General features: G+C 41.3%; 1 protein-coding gene across 1 annotated transcript in view; it reads left to right on the top strand.

Annotated features, from left to right (window-relative positions):
- The window catches only part of rspo4 (R-spondin 4), a 56882-nt gene extending 33119 nt beyond the window's left edge, over positions 1–23763 (top strand). Inside the window, exon 5 of the mRNA XM_075462005.1 lies at positions 23150–23763. Within this exon, the coding sequence (XP_075318120.1) occupies positions 23150–23283 (134 nt within the window). The 3' untranslated portion in view covers positions 23284–23763. The remainder of the gene's footprint in view (positions 1–23149) is intronic.
- The last annotated feature ends 339 nt before the right edge of the window (positions 23764–24102 follow it).

Genomic DNA, 24102 nt, shown 5'->3' on the forward strand with positions numbered 1-24102 from the left:
CGTCAGGACAACGAATTTCTTCGAAGCTCTCAGACTTGGTGCAGAGATAGGAGGACTTGCACTTTCACTTACTTCAGAGTGTAATGCTCACCATGTGTGGGTTTTTTTGTGAAGGGTCAAAAAGGAATCTGTGTCGTGTAAATTCTGTCGAAACCGGTTAAATCTGCAAGAAAAGAAAAAAAACGATTTAGTTTCTAAAAAGCAGGCCTTAAAGTCAGCAACACAAATACAACAGAATCTGGCTCTTGTTTTCAACTCTGCATTAAATTAACGATGAACTTCATCATGTCATCTCAAACATCAAAACTCAAACTCGGGAGGTTTTTTTTTTTTGCTTTCTCTTGTAATCTAAGTGGTTGTTGTGACCTTTTCATCATTCCGTAATGTCATCCTCCCACACAAACAAAAAGACGTAAAATTCTTTAAAAGGGCAGAGGAAGACACGGAGCTGTGTTGTTTTTAACCTTTCCGAGCCAACAGTGAGTTATGTTCAAAGCTACAAATATTTTCTTATTCGTGGTGTGTCTGTGTGCATCTGTGCGTGCCTCACTGTTTTCAGCTTCTTCCACAATGAAAGGCATGCCATTTGAGGTAATTATCATTATCATTGTCAGATCATATGTCCGGTGGCATTAGCAGAGGAAGAAATCTGATCCAGCAGAGTCTGGCCCATGGGATCAGCCCCGTGGATCTAATAGCGCACATCTGGTACAAAAGAGTGCTGTGGCATCTCCCTGACATTCCTCTGATGTTCCAGATTAGACAGCTTTAGTCTTTAATTCCCCATTTCTTGTTGTGTTATTGTTTTCAGATGATGAGGAAGGACACTGGTCTCCTCCTTTTCACCATGTCTTTTCTGATGACAGGATTTCTTGCTCGTTTTCCATTTGATTTAGCAATAAGACACTGTTATAATGTTGTGTTGTCAGGGAATGTTGAGGCTACAAATATATTTCCATTCTTACGAACAACGTTTTTTCAGAGGGAACTTTTCAATTGTGCTACCCAGCAAGTAGACGGTAAATCAAAAAATAGAAGAGTTCAAGTGTTTTAAAGGTAAAGAATTTGTCACTGGAGGGGTTAGTTCTGGATTGGGGCTACACCTCTTTAACGTAAGAATCCTCTTAGCAAATTATTACCTACCGTTCACTATGTTGTACGTTGATTAAAACAAAAGCTGTCCAACAATGCTGGTTTTAAGTTAAATGCTAGCATACTTAGCATGTTAACATTGGAACCAAAAACAGCAACAGAAGATTTCCTTTTTAAAGCTGCAGTCTACAACTCTTTTTCAAGCATAATGCCTGGAACTGTCCGGGGATTCTGAAAGTAGTACATTAAATACCCCAATTCAAAAAAAAAGAGTTCTCTAGGTCCCCTATATGTCCCGCTAGGTCCCTCCAAAGCCAGCAGGTTTGTTTACAAAATTGCAGACCGGACCGGTAAAAGGTAACCAATCAGGTTACGAGCTGGGCTCTGCTGCCTGTCAATCACCGATTGTGCACGCGCGATACAAGGTAGGCTCGTCCCCACGCTTATTTATCTGGACTATTGAACTTCATTACGGGCTAGTCTACTTACTGTGTCTTCCATGATCGCAAATGACAGGTGAGTTGATGAATGAGGAGTCGTGTAGGCGCATCTGGCGTGCACGTCTACGTGCACGAGTTCTCATGTGTTTTGATGGGGCGGGACAGGAAGTTGAATAACTTTTTATTTTTCGGTTAAAAAATAAGCATTTCTTGCATTTTGCGACTACGGAGGTCACCGTTTTCAACTTCAAGCGTTCTGATGGATCATGTAAACTCTTAAAATGCCAAAAAAATAGGACTTTACGTATGACAACAACAAATCTTGCAGACTGCAGCTTTAAAACTCAAACATACAACATTTGACCCATAATAAAGCCTTGTGAAGAAGAACATGTGTAACATTTTGTTTTAACCAGAGAGCTCAGTGTTGCCAACAATTTCCAAATGAATACAGCTAAAGTCATCGAAATGTTGCTAGATGCCAGCATGGGCTACGCTAATTAGCTTATTCATGCTAAATGTTGCATTTGGATTCTGCTTTATGCCAGTTCCTTACATCAGTTTACTTCTCTGATACACTCTGTGTTTACCTAGTTCCCTATAAAACTGATCTTAGTCATGCATTTTTCTATTTCTGTCATCAGACAGTAAAACATGTCTGAAATTGTGACTAAAAAGCAGCACATTAAAACTTGGTGTCTTTTGGTCACTGTTGAAGTTTCAGTTTGTAATATTTAGAAATAGAAAAATACTTTATTCATCCCCAAATGGGGGAAATTCAAATTAGTCAAGTAGCTCAAAAAATTATTAATATTTACAATGATTGTATATTAATAACAACAATAATAATACCAGTACTAATAAAAACACTACTACTAACTAATAATAATAATACTAATAAATGACTAAATTAATTAAAAAAAATTAAAAAAAATTGTTGGTTTTAAGAACAAAAATGATATATTTTCCATATAATATTGGAAATAGTTTTCAATTGTGTACAACTGAATGAAAATAAGAATAATGTGTTCATTTGAACAAGCCTTTTATACCTAGAGATAGAGTGAGTCCCCCTTTTCGGTTTACCACGTTGCTACAGTAGCCCTGGATGGACAAACCAAACACTGGTGTGAGATCACCTTCCACAATTTTATAAGCCCACCTGAATTTGACTTTTTTTGCTTGTTGATATTACTACATCTCACACAATGGACCTTTAAGGCATTTAGATCCTGCTGTTCCACTGACAAAAATCCCCCCTTTTTTTTTTAAGTAGTGTCATCTGACAACACCACCATCCACTTAAACATCTTTGCATGGACAGTGATCACTGAAAGAGAATTTCATGAATGGTTTATTTTAGAGAGCTCATTCACATCTGTCAGCTGCCATGTGGAGGCTGCTGCCTTGTTCGTGGCACTGCCGTTTTGCTGGTTGAGTGCTGGTTGAGGTGAGCGGGTGGACAGATGAGCAATCCTTCAAATACCAAATAACAACTCAGATTGTTCCTCATATTTCTGATACTGTCCCCAAGTGGCAGCCAAATGCTGTAACTTGTACATGTGTCTGCAAAGCTCCTACAGCAATGCGTTCAGGCCCTTATTCACTTGGCCACAAGAAGCGAATACAGCAGACAACTAGATCCTGCACCCACAGGCCAATATAGGCAAGTCTCATCTTAAAAATCACCAGATTTTCTCTTTGCTTTATTGAAAAAAAGTCACTGAGGGGGTCTGAAAAGTAGTTACATCTAACGATAAATCTACAAAGTTTGGAATACAGTGCAACTGGTTCTACATGCACATTTGTGCATGTGAGCCCGTGTTATGCTGTACAGAGCAGGCAAACTTTCACATTTTTCTCCAGTGAATAAGTTGTTTAATTTGCTAGAAAGTACAGATGCCACTCTTGTTTTCCTGAGTTGGAGCCGTCTGAAGGGTTTCGAGATAGACTTCACATTTGAAACTATTAGAAAGCCAACATTAGACATTGTGTCAAAACTAGGGCTGAGCAACGATTAAAATTTTTTATCTAATTAATCACATGATTTCCCCGATTAATCGCATTTGTGTGCAAAATCCAAAAATGAATCCAAAAGTAGTGTATAGCTTTTAGTATTTAGTTTTATTTTAAATGTGCTGCCATATGAATGAAAGTGCCATAACATTTGTTGTGCAAACACACTTTTAACATCAGCATCTTTCTGTAGTTTTTATGTAGAAGCCTCGCTCCACTGTCTGTTTCCTTGAATGACTTGCTGCTATCAGTTGTGTGTTTTGCCTTTAAGTGATATTTTAGACTGGAACTACTGAGAAGACAATTCAACTTGGCAGTGGTTACAGATGACTTTGGTTCTGTCGACTCCGCCGTCTGGAAGAACTTTAACATGAAAATGGCCGAGTAAAAGTTCCGTACCCTTCTCCATGTTTGGTGGATCCGCCGATTACTTTCTTTTCCGGTTCCCCAGCAGACAGCAACAGACTTTTACAACAATAAGATAAATAATAAAACCTGCACTAATGCGCGATAAAATATTTATCTGCGTTAAATAATCAATAAGTGTAACGCGATAATAATGAGTTAACTCGCCCAGCCCTAGTGAAAGCACATTTGCTTGCTATCTAGGTATCTTGTTATGCCTCATATTTCAGATTTTTAGCCCTTTTGCAATGGTTGTCACTGGTAAAAACTCAAGTAGTGCCTTCTGTGCATTTATACAGTATATTTGTTGAATATCTTTCAAGCTACATACAAATGTTGGGGATTGTTGTGGCGGCTTATTAAGTTGAATTTATGTTGGTGACGATCTCCCGTCGTGAGTCTGCTTTTAAAAAGGTAAAGCAACTGTGCAGCTCTGATTTAGGACTTAATTAGTTTCTTCGGCTGTAAATCTGGAGAGACTACAAAGTGTTTCATGACTGAACACAGTGGTACATATACATATATAGCCTATATATATATATATATATATATATATATATATATATATATATATATGTGTGTGTTTGTGACTGAGGACGTAGCGTGTCCATTTTTCATTGTAATTCTGTTGGTGTATTTTTTTTTCATAGATCAATAAATCATAAAACAAAGCTGTTGTCTCTCACGGCATGTTGCCTGGTAATTGGATTTGCCCTCTCACTGCAAAAAAATAAAAACACAGTGAAGTTTCATTTCTACATGTGGTTCCCCTCGGAGGGCGAAAACTGTACAGCTGCAGCTGTACCCGAGTGATCAAATGTTCTTAAAGCAACATAAATCAGTCACAGGCTCGTCCCTCGCCACTCTCATGGTTCAGCGTGCTACAGATAGATTGACAGGAAAATACTGCATAACGATAAGTGGAGAGGATACATTTAAACTATTGTCCTAATTCTCTATTTGTGCCATCAACAGATTATATCTCCATCGGAATCTTACTCTTGGTATCCATTTAAAATTCAGGACAAAATTTGTTCCAGACATTCACTGTCAATGAATCTTACTGGATTCTATTGTACAACAGTGAGGCTGTCAAGTGTGTAGACAAAACTTCGTAAATCCTCCCCCCCCTGTTGAATAAAAGATCCGATCAATACAATATGAGCACTGACAAATCGAATTTCTCATTGTACTGGTGCAAGTACCTTTCTGTGAGTCTCTAATTCTTCCTCTGGAACCACAGCGGCCTTTAGGCCTTCGATGGCGTTGAGCTCATTGGGGCCGAGATGCCTCGCTGGTCATTCGACTTTTTCCATCCCTGCTGGTATTCACTACCCAATGCAATCAAATGTTGCAACAAAGTGTGTGCTTGTGCTTTGTTTTGCTAGCCTAATGTACGATTGGGAGTAATGCACAGGGTTGAATGCTAATTATTTCCGCTGGTGCTACCTTTTCTGCATGGCAATCATTTTTGGGTTTCGACAGCAGTGCGTCCATAGATTGGCACATCTTTTTGAGCCACATGTTTCTTGTGAGACCCAACATGCACTGTGTTGCGTCACTTCTTATGAAACTTGAAAATGACTCGCCTTCCACTTGCTAGACAGATGGAAGTACTTTTTTAACTGCATTTCCTCTTCTTTGTGGTAGTTAATCTGCACAGTTTTAAGTATTTTAACTTTGCGGGTCCCTCAGAATTTACCCCCCAGTTGGGTGTCGCAAGGTGACAGGTCAACCAAACGTGCACAGTTTGATTGACGTCAAACACAAACCCTGTGATGAGAGTCCCTACTTTCTTCACAGCCATTGGACGTGAGCCAAAGCTTTGACAAACATCTGTCCTGCAGTGTTTGCTTTTAAAACAAAGCCAATCAGAATGCAGGGGATCGTACAAAGAAAGCACCAGAACATCTCACCACGACTCTAAGCAGTGGTTTTCTTTGATGGCCAAAACTGGACAGAATCTGTAAATGCATTGTTGGGGTGTTGGTGCTGATGGGCCGTCTGTTTCTAACTAAGAACCGATGTACACAGTAAAACAGCTACTTCCAGCAGCAGGGAAACTGTTTTCATTTGCAGTATCCTTGATTTAATTCAAACCTGCGGAGCTTAATTTAATAACAGCAGTCAGTGTGCAAAATGTCTTAAGCACTGAAGTGAGTTCATTAAACCAACAGTTTGTTGTGTAGTGTGACTGTGTTTAGGGTGGGAAATCCCACCTCAGAAGAGTGTAGAAGATTATATACAAACTCATACTCATAACATTAAAGGAACAAAAATATTTCTTTGACATTTGGGACTAACTTAATCGACTAAAAAGTCAGATGCAAGGGAGTTGTTATAGATTACAGTGCAGAACACAGCGAGCTAAAGTGCATTTTCCCAAGTCTCACATGCATTAAGTTAGTGATCACATTGCAGACGTAGCCTAAGGCGCAACTAAACCCCGAACAACAGGTACTGATTACGGAGCGAGTTTTGCTTTTTTTTCCCCCTCACTTTCACTTCATGAACATCTTTAATGTAATTCAAAGGCGGGCGAGTGAAGAACTCGAGCCATGAGATTCTCTTTATCCCACATTCTTTCAGGGACTGCCCTCAACATCGAGGGTAAAGATGAGAAAGATGTATTTCAGCAGATTCCAGACATTTTCAGGAGGTTTTGATTTACTGTGACGGATTTATAATTCGGTTTAGATCAATCCATTTAGATGTACTTTTATAACGTTATCATCAAAAACTGGGACTTTCAGGATAGACCACGGGTGGTCTTTGTATTAAAAGATTCACCAATGTTTCGATTTGGGGCATATTTTACTATAAGTTTTGTTCTGATTCTGGACATCTCCCTCCCAAAGTCTGATGCTGGACAGAATTGTTTGCTTTTTCATTTTTACTGTTATTCCCTCATTTATGGCACAAGTGACGGAGCAAGTGCTGCCCAATTAAAATATCCTCATCAATAGGGCAGCACCTCACGGTAAAACAAAGAAAGTTTCACATGACTTGTAACTTCGTACATCATTTTTATTGAGATAAAGCCCTTCTATGCCTCTAATCACATTTTCAAACGTTGAATTGCTCCCCTCCTCAGAGGTCCAGTTTTGTCCCATCTTTTGCAAAACTTTACCTAAAAATGGGAGCTTTTCAGAAGTCAAGTTTCTCCTCTCCCTGACTTTGGAGCTCTGTTTTTTACTCACCTTTTACCGTGTGTTCGTTCAAAGACGATAAATGCCGAACAACCGGTTTCGCTAACCCTGCCGCAAACTCACAAAAAGAAGGTTTCAGAGGAGACTGTGTGCACGAGCGCTTCACAAAGACTTGGCAAAGCCTTTAAAACAAGAAAACAACTGCAGGCACTTTACTTTGATCCAGTTATGGCCTGTTACATTTTACATTGGTCATGGCATCATACATGCATCTATCTTTGTGATGCAATCACTCTCCAGCTCCACTCTCTTGTTCATATATGGTCAAATGCAGATAGATGATCATATGGACGGCTCACAGTCAATATGTCTGTAGACATTCCCATCTGAACTCAGTCACTACTGTACCATAACACCATGAAACCACCACTTTCCTTGATTTCACCCACATCATTTTCTTCCAGTTCAAACTTGACAATTCAAAAGAGTCTTTATCGAAATATACATTTTTTGTGCATTCAGGAAAAGTTATCCAATTTCAATCAATGCATTTTTTACTGCTGTTAAAAGTTAAATTTGACCAAAGTCGTTCGTAAAGATTAAAGGCGTCGTCTTTCATGTTCTGCTTTTTATGTTTCTGTCCAGTCTTTAGTTTTGCCATGTTATGCCACTTTTTTCCTCAGTCTTTCTCCTGCCATCAGCTTCACTCCCTTCATCTGTATTCATTATCATCAGCTGCACTCACTCACCAATCACCGTCCACAGAATTTAGTCTCCTGGTTTGTTCATGCTCATTGTCAGATCCTCAAAGTCACTTATGTGGTTTCATGTCAAGTTTATCCTCCACTGTTCACGTCAGGTTTATCCTTGGTACCGTCACTGTTCACGTCAGGTTTATCCTTGGTACCGTCACTGTTCACGTCAGGTTTATCCTCGGTACCGTCACTGTTCATGTCAAGTTTATCCTCGGTACCGTCACTGTTCACATCAGGTTTATCCTTGGTACCGTCACTGTTCACATCAGGTTTATCCTTGGTACCGTCACTGTTCACGTCAGGTTTATCCTTGGTACCGTCACTGTTCATGTCAAGTTTATCCTTGGTACCGTCAGGTTTATCCTTGGTACCGTCACTGTTCACATCAGGTTTATCCTCGGTACCGTCAGGTTTATCCTTGGTACCGTCACTGTTCACGTCAGGTTTATCCTTGGTACCGTCACTGTTCACGTCAGGTTTATCCTTGGTACCGTCACTGTTCATGTCAGGTTTATCCTCGGTACCGTCAGGTTTATCCTTGGTACCGTCACTGTTCACGTCAGGTTTATCCTTGGTACCGTCACTGTTCACGTCAGGTTTATCCTTGGTACCGTCACTGTTCACGTCAGGTTTATCCTTGGTACCGTCACTGTTCACGTCAGGTTTATCCTCGGTACCGTCACTGTTCATGTCAAGTTTATCCTCGGTACCGTCACTGTTCACATCAGGTTTATCCTTGGTACCGTCACTGTTCACGTCAGGTTTATCCTTGGTACCGTCACTGTTCATGTCAAGTTTATCCTTGGTACCGTCAGGTTTATCCTTGGTACCGTCACTGTTCACATCAGGTTTATCCTCGGTACCGTCACTGTTCACGTCAGGTTTATCCTTGGTACCGTCACTGTTCATGTCAAGTTTATCCTCCACTGTTCATGTCAGGTTTATCCTTGGTACCGTCACTGTTCACGTCAGGTTTATCCTTGGTACCGTCACTGTTCACGTCAGGTTTATCCTTGGTACCGTCACTGTTCACGTCAGGTTTATCCTCGGTACCGTCACTGTTCACGTCAGGTTTATCCTCGGTACCGTCACTGTTCACGTCAGGTTTATCCTTGGTACCGTCACTGTTCACGTCAGGTTTATCCTCGGTACCGTCAGGTTTATCCTTGGTACCGTCACTGTTCACGTCAGGTTTATCCTTGGTACCGTCACTGTTCACGTCAGGTTTATCCTTGGTACCGTCACTGTTCACGTCAGGTTTATCCTCGGTACCGTCACTGTTCACGTCAGGTTTATCCTCGGTACCGTCACTGTTCATCAGGTTTATCCTTGGTTCCGTCACTGTTCACGTCAGGTTTATCCTCGGTACCGTCACTGTTCACGTCAGGTTTATCCTTGGTACTGTCACTGTTCATGTCAGGTTTATCCTTGGTACCGTCACTGTTCACGTCAGGTTTATCCTTGGTACCGTCACTGTTCACGTCAGGTTTATCCTCGGTACCGTCAGGTTTATCCTTGGTACCGTCACTGTTCACGTCAGGTTTATCCTTGGTACCGTCACTGTTCACGTCAGGTTTATCCTTGGTACCGTCACTGTTCACGTCAGGTTTATCCTCGGTACCGTCACTGTTCATCAGGTTTATCCTCGGTACCGTCACTGTTCATCAGGTTTATCCTTGGTACCGTCACTGTTCACGTCAGGTTTATCCTCGGTACCGTCACTGTTCACATCAGGTTTATCCTTGGTACCGTCACTGTTCACGTCAGGTTTATCCTCGGTACCGTCACTGTTCACATCAGGTTTATCCTTGGTACCGTCACTGTTCATGTCAGGTTTATCCTTGGTACCGTCAGGTTTATCCTTGGTACCGTCACTGTTCATCAGGTTTATCCTTGGTACCGTCACTGTTCACGTCAGGTTTATCCTTGGTACCGTCACTGTTCACGTCAGGTTTATCCTTGGTACCGTCACTGTTCACGTCAGGTTTATCCTTGGTACCGTCACTGTTCACGTCAGGTTTATCCTTGGTACCGTCACTGTTCACGTCAGGTTTATCCTTGGTACCGTCAGGTTTATCCTTGGTACCGTCACTGTTCACGTCAGGTTTATCCTTGGTACCGTCACTGTTCATGTCAGGTTTATCCTTGGTACCGTCACTGTTCACGTCAGGTTTATCCTTGGTACCGTCACTGTTCACGTCAGGTTTATCCTTGGTACCGTCAGGTTTATCCTTGGCACCGTCACTGTTCACGTCAGGTTTATCCTTGGTACCGTCACTGTTCATGTCAGGTTTATCCTTGGTACCGTCAGGTTTATCCTTGGTACCGTCACTGTTCATCAGGTTTATCCTTGGTACCGTCACTGTTCACGTCAGGTTTATCCTTGGTACCGTCACTGTTCATCAGGTTTATCCTTGGTACCGTCACTGTTCATCAGGTTTATCCTTGGTACCGTCACTGTTCACGTCAGGTTTATCCTTGGTACCGTCACTGTTCACGTCAGGTTTATCCTTGGTACCGTCACTGTTCATCAGGTTTATCCTTGGTACCGTCACTGTTCACGTCAGGTTTATCCTTGGTACCGTCACTGTTCATCAGGTTTATCCTTGGTACCGTCACTGTTCATCAGGTTTATCCTCGGTACCGTCACTGTTCATCAGGTTTATCCTCGGTACCGTCACTGTTCATCAGGTTTATCCTCGGTACCGTCACGTCAGGTTTTGGTCATAAGTGAAGTTTTTTAATAGTTAGGTTTTTGTTTTGGCAGTTTAAGTTTTTAAATTCCGGCTTCGCTGCACTTTTTGTTAGTTTCTTTAGAATAAATCTTTTTTTTTTTTTTTACTATACATCTGCATTCATTAACTCTCTCTTATCACCTCCACGCCACACTTCGTGACAGAAGGATCTGACAATGAGCATGAACAAACCGGGAGACTAAATACTGTGGAGGGTGACTGGTGAGTGAGTCCAGCTGATGATAATGAATACAGGTCAAGTCAGGTCAAGTTTTTTTGTTTATTTCAAAGTGCTTTACATAAAATAAAAGCATTACAGCGGGTAGTGGGAAAAGCATTAAGAACGCGTAAAATTAAAAAAAATTAAAAACAAGCAACAGTCTAGATAAATTAAAAAGATACCGTGCAGATTTCATGCATAGACACGAGAAAATAAATGTTTTTGACCTGGATTTAAAAGGTGAAGCGAGTGAAGCTGATGGCAGGAGAAAGTCTGAAGGGAAAAAGTGGCATAACACTCCTGTAAGTGTCACAATACAAAGCCAGGGGCACACGTTTCCCCTCGTTTCGTCGTTATTCAAACATGCAGAGCTCTAATGTAGGAGCTGTAACGTGATGGTACTGCTGTTGTCTTCCTGTCTGTGTGCGTGTGGGATCTAAAAGTTGGTTTTCCTGTTCCCAAGATGGGATCGCGCCCGCACGGCTCCACACTGCTTATAACTTCATGCGGATTTTATCATTCGTTATGCCGATGTACGCTGCTTTTTTCATTTCCCCCACAACATGTGGTTCTGAATGTAATTCTGTTGTGCAAGGAGTCAGAGGGCTTAAGAGGATAACGCTGGCATTTTTTGAAAAATCCTCATACTTTTCATTATTACTTACTGAATTTCATCCATCTGAGACACGGCTACATCTCCCTCAAATGTATCCCGTGTTTATTTAATCGGTGCTTACTTAATACAACAGAGGGAAGAATAATTCTATTTTTATAGATTTGGTTTCAGAGCGTCGAAAACTGAAGTCTTCATACCGAATTTAGTCATCTAGCTCCTGAACTAAACTTCCTTCTGTGACCTGCTGTGTTTAGATGTTTAGCGGTAGATCAAAACTCAGAAATATCAGCCCCAAAGAGCCTCTGCGGTTGCCTGGATAAACAGAACAGATCAACAGATGCCAGGGACAGCTTTATGGACACAGAAGTCGAGTGAAAAGACAGAAAAGAAGAGCTCTGAGATTGGTCTGGCCTGAAAGAGCATTTCGGAAACATGCTGAGACACCTCAAAGAAAAGCCACAGGGAGAAACGATGCTCAAACTACATGACACACGCAAAGTTCATAAAACTAATGGCTTACAAATGCATGAAGAGTAAGAGAAGCCGTTTCATTTTGGTGTTTCGGGGGAGGAAGATGGTTCCTGGAAGGTAGTCTGCTGTCTTGAGCTTAAGTTGAGGGACGTATCCTGGTGTTGTGGAAGGTGATTGTTCTTAGGCTGTGTTTCATTCTGTTTGCTCACATTCTGTCAATTTGTTTGTCTTTGCTTCTGTTTCCTGCCACAATCCCCAGATGCCCTCAGTCACCTTTGCCTTATTACATCACCGTGTAACCATGCTACCAGCTGTTCCTTATAATCATTACTCACCTGCATCCACTCAATAATCACCCTTCCCAGTACTGATGCTTCTCTTTTCTCTCTGCACCCTGCCAGTTCATTGATGTAATTTGTCTGTGGTTTCCATGTCAGTTTCTGCTTGTAGCTCAGTTAGTTTTTCATTTGTCAGTAGTTTTGCTAGTTAGTTCTTTTACTTTCTGTCTGTAGGTACTTTCCTGCCTGGGCAGCGCCATTAGTTTAGTTTCAATAATGAAAACTATAATCATCACCACACGTCTTCGACCTTTTCCTCCATCAGTCCTTTGTTTGGGTCCAGCTCCTACGATAAATCCTGCAAAACTTTCTTTTTTGGCATGTTCACACGTTATAAAAGACGTGAAAAAAAATATTCCAGCAGTATGTCAATGTTTTAATGGGAGAAAAAACTCATTAGAGAATCTCAAGAAGCTACAAAGAAAGACACATTTATTTATTTTTTTATTTAACCTTTATTTAACCAGATAAAAGCCCATTGAGATCAGGATCTCTTTCACAAGGGTGACCTGGCCAAAACGGGTCAGCAGCATGAGACATAACAGCAGCAAAGCAGTACGTGTCAAACCAGATTACAAAGAACGACAGATAGAATAAAATAAACAATTTAGAGATGCAATCGTGATTTCATACAGAGACATGGGAGCTTTAGCACAACCAACAATTTAGGATATTAAACACAGGCACTGTTCAATGGATTGACGCTGCCTGTCTTTCAGGATAGAGCGGAACGCTCCAAGTGCGACTAGTTCAGAGAGTTTCAGCTCAGTCTGTAAAGTATTCCATGCCAAAGGGGCGGCAAAGCTGAATGCTCTTTTTCCAAATTCGGTCCTTACCCGGGGAGCAGATAAAACAAAGGTCGAAGTGGAACGCAAGGCATAACAACTGGTTGTTTTGTGCAATAAAACACACAAATAAGAAGGTGTCAAACCTAAGAGAGTCTTATAAATGAAGGTCAGCCAATGTGCATATCTGCGAGCACTCAGAGAGGGCAAGTTCGATTTCCAGTACAATTCACAATGGTGGGTGAGGCGACTACACCCTGTGACAAATCTCAGTGCCGTATGAAAGACAGTGTCCAAAGACTGAAGACATTTGGATGACACATTCAAATAAAGCACGTCCCCATAGTCAAGAATCGGCAGGAAGGTCACTGTCACTAATTTCTTTCTATATTATATCCAGAGCTCCTGCAGCATGCCTCTACTCTTTAAAGGGATAGTTCGCCTCTTTTGACATGAAGCTGTATGACATCCCATATCAGCAACATCATTTCTGAACATTTTCTTACCCCCTGCTGCGTCCTGTGAGCCGAGTTCCAGCCTCGTTTTGGCGTTGACGAAAGTAGTCTGGCTAATTGGCTGGGGTTTAAAAAATAAAGTGTTTTGCTTCTCAAAACAATATGCGTTCAAAAGAGTAATACATTTGCATCACAAAATCGTTCTCCAGGAAAAAGTCAGACCTCACAATCGCTTGGTGCTATTTTCTCTCCAACGAATTTAGGAAACTTACCGCTACATGTTTGCTCAGGTTAGATGTTGAGTTTCTGCTTGATTGGTGAAACACAGTCAGGTGGTAGAGCCTTTGGTGGAAGTCTCTCTCTCTGTCAGAATAAAACATTAAAATGAGGCGTACGCGGGGGGATAAAAATAATGAGGCGTAGAATACCAAAGAGGTAAGAAGAAAAGTAACCAGCTCATTGTAGCCTAATGTAGCGGAGTAAGAGGACAGTTTCTGCTGCACAAATCTACTCAAGTAAAAGTAAAAAGTATAGTGATTTAAAACTACTCCTAGAAGTACAATTTTTTTCAAAAACTCACTTCAGTAAATGTAACTCATTACTACCCACCTCTGTAGACGAGTATACTTGAGTATCATCTCCATGGCAATGTAAACCTATGTTGTGCTGGTAAATATTAGCTAATGAAAAACATAAAAAGTAAAAAGCATTGACCCAAGCACAGAACCCTTGGAGGCTCCAGGTGTGAGGTCGACTCGTCAAAAAAAGTAATTAAAAAATCATGAGAAATGGACCTAAACCAGCCTGATGCAATTTCTTTAATCCCAAAAACATGGAAGTGTTATAAAATTTAATGATCAATTGGATAAATACGGTACTTCAAGGTAGTCCATCATCTGAGACCATGAGATTTTTTTTGGCATGCTTTCTCAGTGTCATTGCTGTGCTATGAATCCTTTAAATCCTGACTGACACCCTTAAAAACAAGCAGTTTCTGACTCACATAATTGATTTGCAACAGCTCTTTAGTTCTTGAAGATTTGATCTAACTGGCTGAAACGGTTGGATCAAGAGAAGACCGTTTAAGTCAGAAGTAAAATAAAAAATTCCTCGTGTCAAAAGGACTCACAAGAAATGTGTAAGCCACATAATTTGATCTCGACAGCATTGAGGATTGTAAAAAACCTTCATGGGAAAGTCTTGTTGTGCTGATTCATGGTGGTAATGGTGCTGCAGCACATTATGATGTTGGAAATGTAGAACAAATGTTTGTTTAAAATATTGTTTTTTGAGATATTACAGGAATATATGTTTTCTACGTGTAACTGCAATATTTCAAGCTTACGCCACCGGTAAAGACATTTTTCTATTGTTAATATAAGATAAAGGTTCTGGGTTGGTGTGTAGGGGTGGAAGTGTTTTTGGGGGGGTCTGACGTTATAAACAACAGAAAAGTAGTTCATAAAGAAAGAGCTTGTGGAGTTAGTGTCATGGTTTTAAAGCCCCCCCCAAAAAAAACAGGAGAAAAGAAACCAGAAGAACATTTTGTATTCTTTGTGTGCACAACAAATACGACCACATTTATGTTTGTTTGCGTGTGCAGTTGTTCTGTGGTTTGGTTGTGATGTGATGTGCGGGGCAGCTTTCCAGCTCTCTGCCTGATTCAGTTAAGATGGCTGCGAGGTGCCCAGGTCCTGTGGCTGCAGAACCAGCCCAGATCATCAGCCCTCCACCACCGTGCTTGACAGCTGGTGTGAGGTGTTTGTGCTGACATGCTGTGTTTGGTTTCCTCCAAACGTGCTGCTGTGCATTATGAGCAAACATCTCCACTTTGGTCTGGTCTGTCCAAAGGACATTGTTCCAGAAGTCTTGTGGTTTGTTCAGATGCAGCTTTGCAAACCTAAGCTGTGCTGCCATGTTCTTTTTAGAGAGAAGAGGCTTTCTCCTGCAGCCCTTCCACACAAGCCATACCTGTTCAGTCTGTTTCTAACTGTGCTGTCATGAACTTTAACCTTTAACATGCTGACTGAGGCCTGTAGAGTCTGAGATGTAGCTCTTGGGTTTCTGACCTTTGGGTGACCTTTAACCTTTAACATGCTAACTGAGGCCCGCAGAGTCTGAGATGTAGCTCTTGGGTTTCTGACCTTGGGGTGACCTTGCTGGGACGTCCACTCCTGGGAAGATTGACAGCTGTCCTGAATGTTTTCCACTTGTGAATAATCTTTCTCTCTGTAGAATGATGCATGGGCGTCAATTGGGTACGGCAGCTGCCACACCTTGGCTCCAGAGGAAAATGTAAATGTTCGTTTTTATTTTTTTTTTTTTTTATTAATTTATGGAATTACTCTGTCAATTTATATTGATTATTCTATTATTTAATACATATAAATGAACTACAAATGACATTCTGAACAACACAATCAATTTATCTAAGTATCATCTTCCCTTTTGAAATGTGGTATCTCCCAGCCTCTCCGTCCCTCCCACGAGATGACGGAGCCTGGAGGTCAAAGCTGATGTTATTAGCAGGATTTGTTGTTTGCTAATATGAAAAGGAATATGAAAATGAAGCAGAAAACTTTAGATTTATTTATCACCAAAAAAAGGGCAGGTGATGATGGGTCCAATGTTGCCCCAGCGGCGGAGGAAGGAGGACCAGGTAGTGAAGGCGGGATTCAGGCTGTTAACGAGGCTGTCCACTTCAGCACCTCCGCCGCTAATGCTAATGCTAATGCTAACAGGGCGACGGAGACGAGTCCATTGTTATGTTAGCGGCTATGTGAGTGAGACTGCATTTGCACACAGATAAGCTACATAGCAGACTTTTGTGGTGATTATTTGCTGGGCATGTATATTTATTGATTGATACTGTAGTCATGTGACTATAGTGACCTTGCCATAGCTTAGCTTTGGCTGAATTGACGCCGCTGGAATGATGGACTCCAGATGGTTTGGAAATGGCCTTATAACCCTTCCCAGATTGATGGGCAGCAACAGTTGACTTTCTGAAATGACAGCGGATGTCTTTCCTCTCTGACATTGTGCTGACACACACTTGATATTGAGTTTTGCCTTTGTTTTGTTTACAGATACAACGGTTTAACATGGCTGGTAAGGTCCAGCCTTTTTTTTTCCCATTATGTCCTGATACATAAAACCTTGAAATCGAAAGAAGCTGTGCCTATGTAAGAGCACAACAGCCTGTCTTAATTCCCAATCATCAGTCTACCATTGGAAATCAAAATTATTGTTAGCATTGTAGCATCACTAATTAAGGACAGATTAGTCAGAGAAGAGAGTGGAGAGAAGGCGTGCGACTGCATGAAGATCGAATTGGAGGGAGGACCTGATTGATTTTTGGAAGAACATGAGGAAAAGAATCAGAAAGGGATATGAAAACTCAATCTCTGCAGATGTCCTTTCACTACTAATGAAGGGCAGATGAAGTAGGGTGTTATGCTGTAGCACTGCAAGCCTTCCTGTAACTGAGGTGTAGAAAAGAGGTTTGATGTAAACGCACGAAACTGAGCATCCCTCTCATCATTTGAGTCCTTGACATGTGGGATAAATGACAACATTTCACTCAGAGCCATGTGTGAGAGGCGATCTGTGAAGGACCTCCAATGTGAAACTGAATTTTCACTGCTCTGCCAAGGGAGCAACGGGCTCAAAACCCAAATACCAGTTTGGAATTGGTCTACTGGCACGAAGTAGGAACATCTCAAATTCCCCAAAAAATGATGTGCCGTTAAAAAAGATACCAACACACAAGAATGGAGCTGTGCAAAGGCAACCAGCACCTCAGATTTATGAGCATGAACTCCTTGAACAACGTCTGCCCCACATGTTCCCGATGGCGTGAGATGGAGCGGTAAAAAGGTGGAGACTGTCAAGCCTTGTTAATCATTTGTATTGGGAGTTCAATTCACTTTGAGTTACACAGTGTCAGATCACATCAAATACATCGTTTCAAGGCACTTAAGATTGTAAAGTCACGACCTTATGGAGGGAAACCTGACAATCTTCTCTGAGCAGTAAGAGAAAAAAGGAAGAAACCTTCAGACTCAATAAGGGCAGCAAGTATTGATGGAGAATCTTTTTTTTTAGAGATTCCTTAGTCTCAGCTCAGCAAACATACCTCTCACTTCTGTCACATAAGCTGTAAAGGGGTTTGTGACAATGTATATGTTTACTTTTAATTTAATTTACAATTGAGCCAGCAATGTACGTAGTAACCAAGGCTAAACAGGCTTTGTCTGTAAACACAAGTCAACACCTTAGAACTAGGGCTGGGCAACGATTAATATGTTTAATCTAATTAATCACATGATTTCCCTGATTAATAGCATTTGCACGCAAAATCCAAAAATGAATCCAAAAGTAGTGTATAGCTTTTAGTATTTAGTTTTATTTTAAATGTGCTGCCATATGAATGAAAGTGCCATAACATTTGTTGGGCAAACACACTTTTAACATCAGCATCTTTCTGTAGTTTTTATGTAGAAGCCTCGCTCCACTGTCTGTTTCCTTGAATGACTTGCTGCTATCAGTTGTGTGTTTTGCCTTTAAGTGATATTTTAGACTGGAACTGGAACCGTCGGTCACGCTAAAATATGATGGTTTTGATTTAAATACCCGTTGTAACGCACAAATACGATGGTTTTAATTTAAATACCCGTTGTAACGCACAAATACGATGGTTTTAATCTAAATACCTGTCAGTAACGCACAGATACGATGGTTTTAATTTAAATACACGTTGTAACGCACAAATACGATGGTTTTGATTTAAATACCTATCGGTAACACACAAATACGAAGGTTTTAACATGAATACCTGTCGGTAACGCACAAATACGATGGTTTTAATTTAAATACCTGTCGGTAACGCACAAATACGATGGTTTTAATTTAAATACCTGTCGGTAACGCACAAATACGATGGTTTTAATTTAAATACCTGTCGGTAACGCACAAATACGATGGTTTTAATTTAAATACCTATCGGTAATGCACAAATACGTGGCGTAAATGCTTTTTTTCCCAAACAGTGCCTGTAACACGGCTGGTAAAAAAAAAAAAAAAGACAGCCTCCTACCATAGATTCATTGATGGCAAGATTACGTGCAGCAGCTCTGTTTCCTTATTCAACAGCCAGATCGATCGCATTTAATTTAAAAAACGAAAAAAAACATATAAGCCGCGGTGCTCTAAGCGGTTTATAGCCCGGAATTTACGGTAACACTGTCTGGATGTGCTGTATACACGGATAATCCCGGGATTAGATCCCAATAACTGGATTTTTGTCCCAGTTTACATGTTATAGAGCATGGTCCAAACTATGACTCACCCTAGCATGATGTCCCTGTACACAAGAACGATGTTTGGGCTCATCGAAAGCCTTTGTTTTCTCTGCATCCTTTGAAACAGGAAACATTACTTTACATTCAAAACGGAAGATACACATGGTTAACTTAAAAAGAGATAAGCTTTAAAGGTACTTTTATCGATGTTTTATTAAATCAACAAAGACAAACATACTGTTTAGTAGTAAGCTGCCTCTCTGGGGAGTAAAGTTGAGGTTGACACACTTTTAATACCTGTCCAGAAGAATCAAACTTGTGGTGAAGCCTTCTTTAATTTTCCCGTCAGAGTTTTGAGTTTCTAGCTGTTTACCAACTCAGCTTTGAGGCATGTGTGGTCAAACTGTCGGTAACATCTGTGTGTTGCAAAAGGCTGCAAAAAGTCCCAAATTGGCATGGTCCACATAGTTTAATTTGATTATTCTGGGTGAGGTCCTGATGGGATTACAATCAGTATGTAAACTTACCAACTGAAAGCCGTATGAGCTGATTAAGACTGTGGCTACGGCTTTAACCGCGCCTGCGCCGTCATTATTAAACCCAAACTTCTCAAATTCATTGTGGCTTCATGCATCTTATGTGCTTTTACCTTTCAAACCTTAAGCGGCACATGTGTGTCAACATATTTAAGAGACATAATTATTATGTTATTTTGTTGATAAACATCAGTACAAAGTCAACTGAAAAAGGTTTAATCACACAAATGGCTTTAATTTCAAGCATTAGGTTTCTTGAGAGGATTTAAGGTAAACACAAGAAACTTGTGTTAAAGAAAAAATGGACCAGACTCAGTGAATCATTCCCTATAATCCCTATAGATCAGTGAGCACTGTTGACCAACATGTCATTGGGGTCATCAGGTCCTTTCAGTGTTTCGTCTAGTTGGAACCACGGAGCCTCCAGGAGGCTAGACGGTGATCACTGGCGTCCCAGAGTCACTCCCCTAATGCCAGCCAACACTGCTCCTCACACCACAACAACCATCTTTCTTTTCCACAAGCTACCCCAGCCTCTCACCAACTGCACACCAGTCACAGCGGGGTGGGGATACAAACCCTGATACGGGTAGGAGGTAGAAATAGAAGAGGTAAAGATAAGTAGGAATGGGATTCAAACCCTGGTTCGGGTAGGGGGTAATGAATGTATAGAGGGTGCCAGAGGTGGAGGCAGGACAAGACACACTAGCAGATTCAGCAGACAAACTCACCTAAACAGTCCTACAGTCACTAAGAATGCCAGCAAAAACAAAGCCATACAAGCCAACTCACCCAAAATGGCCGCCTGATTTCAAAAGGCTCACATGGGCCACACCCTCCACTTAAATACAGACGTAACGGTATGTTCGGCACATTAGAAATGTGTTGAAGGGCATTAAAAGCTGCTCTGCTTTTGTGCAGTTGCAGCCAAAATTCCCCCGTCAAAGCAGCAGTACATCACTCAGAATACTTTGTTGTCAGATGTGGATCAGCCAGCAGAACAATGCACCGCTTCCACTGAAGACATCCTGGACCAAAATCTGAGGTTTCCATCCAGCAGCGGTCCTGGCTAGAATTACGCCCTGGGCGAACCATCCCTTGCCCCCCCAAAAAAAGACTTACCCTGCCACCAACACGACAACATATTATATTATTTGTATTATTTTGTTAAATATAATCTTAAATACAAAAAGGTAGAAAAAGATACCACATGTAGCTTACAAAATGCCATGTCAATGTATATTAGAAGTTATTTAAGTTATTTAATTTAGCATATAGCTCATAACAGTCAGGACTTCTGTGTGAATTTCCACTTGTGTTGCAAACACAAACTAGACCAGGTTGCCTTTGTGTGAAATTAGTTGCATGACATGATGCCTCAATTCTAATTCTAGTTCAGCAAAACTAAAAATCAAATACAGTCGTGGCTAATAGCAGCATATTAGCAAGAGGCTAACAGATAGCCTATAGCCTACGTCACTCATAGAAATCTGCATCCCTTTATCTTTTACCCGTTTCTCCTCTTCTTCTTCTCTTTCTAAATTGGGCACCTGATGGCTTCTTTGGTCTTTTACCATGATGATGATCCATGATGACTCCACATTATTACCTTTGCTTTTCCCCTTAACGCCGTCCGTTCACCCGTCAATCAACCGGAGTCACGTGACGTAAACAAATTCATGTAGATGACTGCACAGATTTTTTATTTATTTATTTACATTTTTCACATAACCCAGTTAATTACATTCTATGTTAATTTTAGGAATGAAATACAGTTTATTTGGATTGGAAGCGGTTTGTGTTGTGTGGCCTAGGATGAGTCTAAGCCCCGCCCCCCTGCCTCTTCTGACACACACAGCCTGTAGGACTCTCAGCAGCAAGTTGACGTGACAATGAGGCGCCCCAGCGCCCACTCCACTAACTTGACATGGAAATGAGCGAAGTCTAGAAAAATGGCGATTTTATTTGAATTTTTTCAGGGCGCTCGTGCGCCCTCACATAGAGTGCGCCCTGGGCGGTCGCCCACATTGCCCATCGCAAAAACCGGCCCTGTTTCCGTCCACCGTTCAAAAGAGCGCGACAACAGTGCTTTTCCTCAGTTTTTTTTTAGGCTTGTTGAAGCCCCGATTATAGCTGGTCTTCCCCGAGTCAGTTGATCGAAGTGTGAGCATAAAGGTCAAGACTCAGTCCAACGTTTAGTTGGTTTATTGCAGAAGCTTCTGGAGATCACACAGTTACATGATATGCATTCTGTCCTGCTGCTAAGTGGGATCTGGGGATTTTTTCCTTCTCCCTTCTGATTATATGTTTCAGTATTTGCGTTATCTCCGTCCTAGTGGCAGTTGTTCAAGGTCTTGTGGCACAACCAGCAGCATAACAGGAAATGAGCCTTATATGGTTATTAACAGGAAACGGGCCTTATATGGTAATTAACAGGAAACGGTTCTTATATGGTAATTAACAGGAAACGGGCTTTATATGGTAATTAACAGGAAACGGTTCTTATATGGTAATTAACAGGAAACGGGCTTTATATGGTTATTAACAGGAAACGGGCCTTATATGGTAATTAACAGGAAACGGGCCATATATGGTAATTAACAGGAAACGGTTCTTATATGGTTATTAACAGGAAACGGGCCTTATATGGTAATTAACAGGAAACGGTTCTTATATGGTAATTAACAGGAAACGGGCTTTATATGGTTATTAACAGGAAACGGGCCTTATATGGTAATTAACAGGAAACGGGCCATATATGGTAATTAACAGGAAACGGGCCTTATATGGTTATTAACAGGAAACGGGCCATATATGGTAATTAACAGGAAACGGGCCTTATATGGTTATTAACAGGAAACGGGCCTTATATGGTTATTAACAGGAAACGGGCCATATATGGTTATTAACAGGAAACGGGTCTTATATGGTAATTTTAAGCAACATCCGTCTAAGCTTGTAGTATTGATATAATCTCACAGGCTTTTCCACAAGCTTTCACTGGAATCTGAACAGTTGATGTGGGAAGTCAGTCAAATTCACACTGAGCTTTGATAGTTTTCCTTTATTCGTGGACAACGTAGGCCGGTTAGGTCTGAAAACAAGTAAGTGCAGAGGAACGGCTCGAATGTCACTCAGGCCTGATGCTGCACAGTGGAGGTCGGACTCACATTCCTTTTTGACCGTTTCAAGACAGTTTTATGGGATTCCGCGGTGGAAGGTTAAATCCATCCTCCGCACGAAAAGGTGAAACACCCTTCTTAAAACCTCAGCTGTTAAAGTCCCCCATGTAATGGCTTGCTTAGTTCTGGCAGCTTCCACAGATTTTTGTTTCCTGTGAAACACAAGCTGGAATCCTCCTCGTCAACGTTGTGATTTATTTTCCAGGACATTACGACTCTAAACACCATCGATAGCACCTCCGTAAATGATTGAGCCTCTTTAACTCTTTAGACGTTTGAAGATTTACGAGTTTTGCACGGCCGGCGAAGAACCGATGAGGATTCTGCAGCCCACGAACCCTCTTACTCTTCACCCTCTGCAACCAAATCAAGGCTTTTTGACTTTTGTTACACTTGTGGAAGCTGCCGGTAACAGAGATATCAGGCCATGTGTTTATCAAACAGGATTAAATAATGACTAATTTTGATTCCTTGTGTGTCTGTGAATAATTTAACTGGAAAATGTTCCTTAAAAGCAGCGAACAACAGCGGAACTTTTCTTAAATTACATGTGTTTTGACGTTAGGCTTTTTGAACAGATACAACCGTAACTGTACAAAGGCTGAAGCAAAAAGATGCTTTCATTCTCTCGTTCTCCACATTTATCTTTAGAGAGAAGACGGAATAAAAAAGGAGGAGTTGGAAGGAAGAGGGAACGAAAACGACTACGACTGCTCGCCAGCAACAATTCCGGAAACTCAGCAAACGGAACGACAGAAACCGGCGGAGAGCGCGGCGATCCGTGAGGACGAGACGGACGCCCGACCACACCTGTCAGAAATCCTTACGCTTTTAGCTACACTGTACAACCTGCAAACGTTTTGACTTGTTGTCCACCAACCGCCAATGAGGTTGTTATCGACTGTGTGCATAGAAAGTATTGATAATTGATCATGTGACAGGAGCACATCTCACCTAAACAGAGTGAGAAAACATCTGTAACTCCATCCATCCATCCATTTTCTACACCCGCCTAATCCAACCGTCGGGTCGTGGGGGGCCGAGCCTATCAAGGCGGGGTTCAGTGCTTTACAGCTGCATAAAATCACAAGAAGGCAATTAAAATCATTCCAAAGAAAACCCCTCCCTGAGTTTCTCAGAGCCCGAGTTGGTTCATCTGGCTCTAACATGTCAGAGATGCACTTTGGTGCTCGACCATGAAGAGACTTGTACACAAGCAGAGCTGTTTTAAAGTACTGTTTTAAAGTAAAGTATTCTCTGAGCGACAGGAAGCCAGTGCAGAGACCTGAGCGCTGGACTAATATGGTCGTATTTCCTGGTTCTAGTCAGGACTCGAGCAGCAGCGTTCTGGATGTACTGCAGCTGTCTTACAGCCCGTTTAGAGCCCAGTGAGCAGGCCGTTACAGCAGTCTAACCTGCTGGAGACAAACGCATGAATAAGGCTGTGTTGGTAACCGCATACTTCTCCTACTACTCCTACTAACTTTTTAAGTTAGTATGGGAGTTTGAGTAAGCGAGAAGTTTCCGGATGCATACTAGATTCTCTGAAATGTTGGGTATGCATCATGAGGTTACTACTCATACTCAAACTACCCAAGATGCAA

The sequence above is a fragment of the Odontesthes bonariensis genome, chromosome 3 (genome assembly GCF_027942865.1).
Source record: "Odontesthes bonariensis isolate fOdoBon6 chromosome 3, fOdoBon6.hap1, whole genome shotgun sequence".
Lineage (NCBI taxonomy): Eukaryota > Metazoa > Chordata > Actinopteri > Atheriniformes > Atherinopsidae > Odontesthes > Odontesthes bonariensis.